The 7,720-nt window shown below is 34.1% G+C and overlaps 1 protein-coding gene across 4 annotated transcripts; it reads right to left on the bottom strand.

The window, feature by feature from the left end:
- Positions 1 to 1,528: 1,528 nt before the first annotated feature.
- On the bottom strand, positions 1,529 to 6,994 carry LOC118047317 (allantoinase). 4 transcript variants are annotated; one of them, XM_035056581.2, is made up of 16 exons: positions 6,777 to 6,994; positions 6,593 to 6,689; positions 6,380 to 6,500; positions 6,081 to 6,154; positions 5,649 to 5,725; positions 5,360 to 5,396; positions 5,203 to 5,288; positions 4,766 to 4,825; positions 4,435 to 4,577; positions 3,810 to 3,936; positions 3,401 to 3,556; positions 3,217 to 3,327; positions 2,470 to 2,580; positions 2,221 to 2,319; positions 1,845 to 1,990; positions 1,529 to 1,719 (listed from the first exon to the last, which is right to left on the bottom strand). In XM_035056581.2, the coding sequence occupies exons 1-15, from the start codon at positions 6,861 to 6,863 to the stop codon at positions 1,862 to 1,864; spliced, it is 1,515 nt and encodes a 504-aa protein (XP_034912472.1). In that variant the 5' UTR covers positions 6,864 to 6,994; the 3' UTR covers positions 1,529 to 1,719; positions 1,845 to 1,861. The 4 variants fall into 4 exon arrangements, with proteins under 4 accessions (XP_034912472.1, XP_034912471.1, XP_073264915.1 ...); XM_035056580.2 differs by having other exon boundaries at positions 1,529 to 1,677; XM_073408814.1 differs by having other exon boundaries at positions 1,529 to 1,990.
- Between the last annotated feature and the right edge of the window lie 726 nt (positions 6,995 to 7,720).

Genomic DNA, 7,720 nt, shown 5'->3' with positions numbered 1-7,720 from the left:
CGCTGCAAATTATTAGGGCTCCGTTTGTTTGTAGGAAAGTGAATTCTTTTTGGAAAGTGAATTCCGGGGAAAGTGAATTCCTGGAAAGTGAACTCCGGGAAAATATTTTCTGATGTTTGGTAGTGTTATTGAAAATGAACTGGAAAACATTTTCCAGTGTTTGGTTATGTCATGGAAAATAAGCTGAAAAATAACTTATTAATATTTTATTTTTCTCAAGTTTATTAAAATAATGAGGAACAAATCTTACAAATTAAAAAGTTGAATGAGAATGAAAAATGAAGAAATTAAAATAATAATAATCAACATTTCATAAATTATTTCAAATAAAATAAGTAACAATTAAAAGAATGAGGATCAAATTTGATAAATAAAAAATTTCAATAAAAAAAATGATAAGGAAAAAGCAAATAGCAATTATAAAAATAAGGACCAAAGTTAATATAAAAATAAAATTTTAAGAGATGAAATTGAAAAATAAATATTTAAAATAAAATATATATAACAATCAAAAGTTTGAGGATCAAATTTGATATAATCAGCAAATAATGACATTTCTAAATTTTTCACAACTTCCGGAAAGTGTTTTCCCCTCAAATTTTTCAGGAAAACACTTTCCTGAAAACCAAGCCAAATTTTCCTTTTACTGGAAAGTGTTTTCCATTGACCAACTTTCCTACTGGCAAACAAACACAAGAAAGTTTGGAAAGTGATTTTCCGGAAACCACTTTCCGGAAAACAAACACAGCTAAAAGGAAAATACTTTTCTGAAAACCAAGTCAAAATTTTTTTTGACTAAAATTAACTGGAAAGTGTTTTCCGTTGACCGAAAAGTGTTTTCCGTTGACTAGAAAGTGTTTTCCGCTGACCGGAAATTGTTTTCCGTTGACCAACTTTTCTAATGACAAACAAACACAGGAAAGTTTGGAAAATGGTTTCCCGGAAACTACTTTCCGGGAAACAAACAAGGCCTAGATATCTTTTTTTTTTCTTCATCCAAACTGATCCGATGGGTTAACCGCAGAATCAATCTAAATTTATTATTTTTATTAAAATAACAGAATTTTTATTTTTTTAATAAGATATTAATATGGTTAAGTTTTATCCGGCAAACAATGTTACTAAAAATTCTATCAAATTAAAAAAAATTAATATGATCAATATTTTTTTAATTTAATTAAAAAAATATAAACTAATCCACTACCAAGCTAAGCTATTAATAATTATATATAAAACTTTGAATTAATTAGGACCCTTGATATTATTTTCGTCTTTCGTTTTCTATATTATTTGTATTCTTGAAAACAACTTGTATGTGTTTGTTTGTTTGTTTGTTTTAAGTGTTATTTAACTTTTGCTTTTTTATGACCTTAATGTATACAACATTATCAAATCTTTCACGAACGGTTCCAGAGAAAATTATGAAAGGAAAATTGAAAAGGACTTGTAGGATATATGGCTAAAACTACAGCATCTTGAGAGTATCCATCCTTTAATAATACCTTTAAATTTCCATTTAGAATTCAAAAAAAAAAAAAAAACTGCAATTTTATTCCCACAATTATATATACACACGGCTCCAATGGAGTATTCACATTCTTTCTTGGCAGGTTGTGAGCACGGTATTCACATCCAAGCACAAAAGTTAGAGTGCCTGATATGGTTTATGAAATTGGACTGCAAATTGCACCAGACAGCTAGTAAGACACCTTGATAGAACTTGAGTGGGAAATGAACAACATTTTGAAGAGATTAGGAAGCTAGGAAATTCAAAACTGAAACCCAAATATAAAAAAAAGGCCTCTTGGAGAGAAAGAAATTGGAAATTAAACTACAGGGCTTACTGTTCTAATTTATCCCATTATGTAGCTAAGATAGGAGCACCGCAAGCAGCAGGAGCGTGCTTTCCCTCTTTGTAGACCAGGTTTCCTCTGACAAATGTTGCCAAAACTTTTCCAGAAAGTTTGCTTCCCATGTAGGCTGAGATACTCTGTGCACAGCACAAATGTGATTAGTGGTTTCGACAGTAAAATCATTTTACTGTGGTGATTAGGCAAAGTTCATTAGATCATTGACAATTTGGCATGCAAACTTCCAACTGCAACCATTCACTTTGAAATATCCCATTGATGGTAAACATTTTACTAAAAACTACTATTTAGAACAAGCAGCATTAGTTCAATGTATCAGAAAGGAGGGTGGAGAAATCCGACGGCATACGGGATGTTTAAGGTAAACAGGAAGATCATTGTTGAGTTCAAACTCCACATTTGGCTCCCATACGGTAATGTCTGCATGGTTTCCTACTGCAATGCCCCCCTGCGAAATGAAGTTCAGCTTCAGGTGATGATATTAATGTAAACAATGTTATGATCTTTCTCATGTGTTTGCTCTGGTTTTTTTTTTCTTCTTATTTTTCTTGCCTTGACATCTGCCATTGTTAAGTTGTAGGAACGAGAAAAGCTTTACCTTCAAATCCTGCCCAGCAAGCTTGGCAGGCCTTTCACTCCACCACAAAGCCAGCTGTTCCAGAGTTACACCATATTGCCGTCCATGTGACCATGTCACAGGAAGAACAAACTGCAGATGCTCTCAAGAAAACGCCTATGAGTTTCTTAAATGATAGCAAAATAGCAGACATATCTATTATAGACAACAATATCTTTCTCTTTTGCATTGGTTAAATTATGATCCTAACAATTGACATGGTTTTTTTTTTTTCCGGTGATGGTTACTGCAAGTGTTTGAGTTGCTGTCTGTTTAGGCCAGAAATGATAGGATGATAGGATCCTTGGATGTGTGTACAAGGAAGAGGTTAGCTCTTTTTCATGCACAAGAATGTAAACCAAGTGAGCTGCCATTTGTTAATCTTCTTTTTTTCATATTTGCCTTCATTTCAATTTGAAATATCATTTGCAATAAAATGTTCATGGTGATTAGAATGTTCTTATGGAAAAAAATCTGCATGAAGAGTGAGCCAAAAATTCTGAATTCGAACCTTCTTCAATAACCTGTAATCCAAGTCCACCATATTACTATTTCCAGTTTCAATGATGACAGGCCAACTAGTTGAAATTCTAAACGGGCACATTGTAAGACAATATTCTGTATAACTACAAGGTTGCATCTCGAGGATGTTTACCAGTAGAGTTTCACATGTAATCGCATTGTAGAAATAAAACAGTTATATGAGTTGGTAATAAAAGAAAGACCAACCTGCAAAGAAGATATGCCACCCCAAGCCTTCAAAAAGTTACCTTCATCGAAGAGTTTAAGATCAGGAGCTGATGGTGAATGATCAGAACTTAACATGTCGATGTCACCTTCCTGAAATAGAATTCAAATCATGCATAGACAAAGTGATGTGAAGAGAAAAGGCAACATTGAAATCTGTAAGTACCAGTAGAGCTGTCCATAATCTTTCTTTATTAGCTGCGTCACGGATTGGTGGAGCACATTTAAAACGAGTGTCTCCATCCTTAATCTCTTCTGCTGAAAAGGCTAGGTAATGGGGACATGTCTCAACAGTTACGCTGTCACCATTACTTTTTGCTTGCTATATAAAAGCACAGAAAAAGACATCGTAAAAAATATGTGCAATTATCAAGGACATGAAACTGTTTTAACACAACTAAAGGGAAACGATGACCCTACGTCAAAACATGCAATTTGATTTGGTTTGATTAAATTTGGATATATTCAACTTGTATCTAAATTCCACCAGCAAACCAAGCATCATTCCCATCCCTCCCCCAACAAGGCTCTATTTTTATGCACATGCACTCCGTACATGGAAAATTATATGATACCTTTAGAAGCTGGAGGGAGGAACCTGCATCGGACAAATGAACAACATGAAGATGAGCTCCTTCTGCAGGACCACCGATCCTAGTGTCCTTGGACACTGTCAAGAGCTCTCTAATCGCTGCCTCCTCCCTGGTTAAGGAATGTATATTGTCACTACTTATATATGCAGAACATATGTAGAAATCATGCCTAGTGCCAACCAAACATATACGATGAGCTCATATGAAGATGCCACAGGGAACCTGTTTCTTGATAGCATGTAGATGAAAAGCAGGATCTTGAATCCAGATTGAAAATAAAATATATGAAAATGTTGATCGTTCACTGAATGACAGAATAACTCGGCCTTTTGAAAATATGAAAGTATATGTAACTTCTAACTTTTCCAATGTTTCATCTAGGACAGCATGCATCAAACAGAACAAGAAAAAATTGGCCATAATATCATGACACTATCTGAAAAGGCATAACTCTATGCTATTTCATAAGTCAAAAAGTCTTAGTCATATTTCCAAAGAAAAAAAGAAACTGCAATCATTTAGATCCACAAGCCAAGTATAGATAAGAAAATATAGCTTCATTTGTCGCTCACTTCTTCAGAAAAAGAAGTCATCAGCAATATCTTACCATGATGGTGGCCTTGTCTTAAGGTATGTCGAATAAGATCGAGGGTCATTTTCACCGTCTTCTAAGTAGCTTTCAGAATCTTGGGGAATCTCTGCATGTACAAGTAAAGGTCTTCTGTACTTTGCCAGTATAGATAGTCCCTCCTATGGAGGCAGAACACAAAAGCTTAATACGCATAAAATAGAATCTAATATTGCTGAAAGAATGGAGATAATATAAACAGATATGCAGCCTTGATTTGAACTAATAGGTTCCAAACCCCAAACACAATTTTATTTGACCAGATCAAATTTGTTATAAGAGAGGTTAAACCATGCATCAAGAACCCAACCTTGATATGACTGGAATTGGTCATTGGGAAGTCATTGATCCCCGAAGGACACATGAAAGACTGCAAAACAAGAACAGGAAGGTAGTAATAAATAATTCGATAAACGAAAACAACAGAAAATACACATGCATGGGCATAGTAAAACAAAGGCTCTAAAAATTGATTTGGTATCTAGCTAAACTGCAAACTGTTAACAAAGTACGAAATCCATCAAAACCCTGATTGATATGGCATCACTTGTATTCTGTAGCAGCAGATAAGTGCACGCCACTTGTTAAATAGTTCCAAAATTATATACTGAGAGCATGTTTGCACGGGAGAATACCACAACATGATTTCAAATTCGAGCAGAAAACATCTTGCAATGCATAGAAATATTGTTCAGTGAAAGCTCGTGAGAAATGATCACAGATAAAATTCCTAAGATGCTTCCCTACCTTCAAACCAAGAGCACCGGCACTTAGGAGGGCTTCTAGAGAATTTGCATCGAATGCATTTTCAGGAACAAGACCTCCCCAAAAACCTAGTGATATTAGAGCTTAGAAACAGGTCCTTAAAACATTTTTAAACTGAGATGTGGTTTTAGGAGCATACCAACATCAACGTAGATGTTCTTCTCTGCAGCGTCAATCTATCACATGCATGTCAAAAAAATTAGGACAAAACCCAGGAGTTGGTCAACTATATCCTCATATAGGAAAAAAAAAAACCCCGTAACTTCATAACCCAAGAAAAAGCAAGGATAATTGGACTTGAATGGGAATCTCCCTAATAGTGTAGGAAAATCAATGAGCAGAATAAGATTGCAGCTTAATCTTTGCAACTGAAAGCACTGATATTGCTGGATGATATTAAAATAATAATCCAACCCTTAACTTTATACCTTGAGTTTTAGAGTTTCTGCAGAAACAGTTGAGGGAAAATTATTCAAAGGCATGTCAATCAATGTTGTAATACCACCTGTAAATGGATAGTAGGGCCAAGCTTAGTGAATACAATGAAACAGAGGAGATAATTGAAAAAAAAAATGGCATAAAAGATTCCATTACAATAAAATTCAGAAGGTTTCAAACTGCATGAAGATGAACTGGCCATAAGAAGTAGGCAAAAAAAAAATCGATTCTGGATGTCCATTGACATCCCATGCCACAATTTATAAACATTGTGTGAGATTCTTAAGAAGTCTAGACCGTGCAGAATTTGGGATATTGAAAAAAATAAAAAGGCATCTTCTCTTGACAAACATCAGTGAGGATCACAACATTAGTATAAGAAAATTCAAATTCAGTATATTCTAACAAGAAAAAGAGAGTACCAGCAGCAGCTGCTCTAGTCCCAGAAGGAAACCCCTCCCATTCAGTTCTTCCCGGATCATCAAGATGTGCATGCCTGAAGCAATCATTACAAAGTCGTTATTTCATCGCTTGTTCATATATACTTTAATACTCAAATAAGATACTGCTAAGCTGATGCGAAAATAACAAACTAGACTTCATGGCCGAAGTGTTCTGTCAACAAATATTATAATCAATCATTTTACAAATATTCATTTCAAATTGATTATATTATCTCAAAATGAAGAAACTTCAGGGCAGCCAGATTCCTATTTCTTACACATCAATCAAGCCAGGCATGACAACAGCTTCTCCATAATCAATTATTTGCCCCCTTTTCAAATTACCATGCCAATCCTCTTCCTTAACTATAGAAACGATTTTCTCTTCCTTTACCTCCACTGCTTTCACACAAAAAAAGCAGTCAAGAAGCTTGTAGCAAAACTTTATAATCCCAGAAAGAAAAAAGGAATCGTTATTTATTAAAACAAACCTGCACCGGAAATAACTCCACGAGGTGTCACAATACGCTTACTAATAATCCAGTAATGGTTATAAGAAAAGAGGCTACAATCACTTCTTTCAAAGAGCTGCAAACCAACATTTCAGTAAAAAAAAAACTTCATCTCTGCAACTATGTATGGCCAGTCCATCTTCATCACTGTAAGTGAACTTACCGTGGGAGAATCCTGAAAGTAGAAGAAGTAGAGAAGAGAAGCGAGCAGTGCTAGTAGAGGTAAGACTCGCAATTGAAGATCGTCCATATCCTTTTTCCTTCTTTCTCTATGGCTTTCTTACTCTTATTAGCATGGTTTTATTATTGCACCGGGGAGCAAAAGGTAATGGAAAGATTAGAGGGCGTTTGGTTGGTGATGACCAATCACGTGCGGCGCAGATCAACTTTTGATTTGTTGCTAGGTTCCTCTGATAGTGGAAAAGAGCTCAGATTCCAATTAAAGCCAATAGGAAGATGACAAGTGGATATGAATGAAGACAATAGAGTGGGCCTTGGTCTGCTAGCTAGGACAAAATAACTGTGAATAGAGTGGGCCCTGGTCTGCTAGCTAGGACAAAATAACAGTGTCTTTTGGTGTTTTGTTTTTCCAATCCTGCCTGCCTGCCTGCAGCAGGACTAGTATGGGCTTCACTTGCTCGTATTTAAAAAAAAAACATTCTGACTCGAATAGTAAAGCAAAAAATGAAGATTTTATTTTATTTTATGTATAGTGTTTTTCTTGCCATTATTTTTTTTTCAATTTTTTTTTATATTTTGTATTGATTAGAAAATGAGTTTAATAATTTATTTTCTACAAGTTTATTACAGTATCAAAAAATATTATAATATTAAGTTGATGTTCTAATTTGAAAAAAATAATTTAATTTGATTATTTTTTGAAAATTTTTAAAAAAGGAGGGAATCAAAAATTAACAATAAGGCAAAAACAAAAATCAAATCAAATTATTTTTATCCTTTTTCTATCAATCCAACGTTTTTTCTAAGAAAGTAGCCCATAGGATTTTTCAAATTTTATTTTTATTCTTTTTAGTTTGAATTATTTATATTTTGATCTAAATTTATATTTTATTCATATATATAAATTAGAGAGGTTTTAAAAAACAA

Source organism: Populus alba, chromosome 4 (genome assembly GCF_005239225.2).
Source record: "Populus alba chromosome 4, ASM523922v2, whole genome shotgun sequence".
Taxonomy (NCBI): domain Eukaryota; kingdom Viridiplantae; phylum Streptophyta; class Magnoliopsida; order Malpighiales; family Salicaceae; genus Populus; species Populus alba.
The sequence above is the reverse complement of the archived record's forward strand: the minus strand, read 5'-3'. Positions and strand labels throughout refer to the sequence as shown.

What these genes read in the sequence shown, in the direction of transcription:
- LOC118047317 (XM_073408814.1), bottom strand. Translation starts at nt 6,863, where the DNA reads ATGGACGATCTTCAATTGCGAGTCTTACCTCTACTAGCACTGCTCGCT. An exon ending in TGGAGTTATTTCCGGTGCAG is followed by an intron (nt 6,501 to 6,592) that starts GTTTGTTTTAAT and finishes GTGTGAAAGCAG; the next exon opens with TGGAGGTAAAGGAAGAGAAA. An exon ending in GACTAGAGCAGCTGCTGCTG is followed by an intron (nt 5,726 to 6,080) that starts GTACTCTCTTTT and finishes ATCCATTTACAG; the next exon opens with GTGGTATTACAACATTGATT.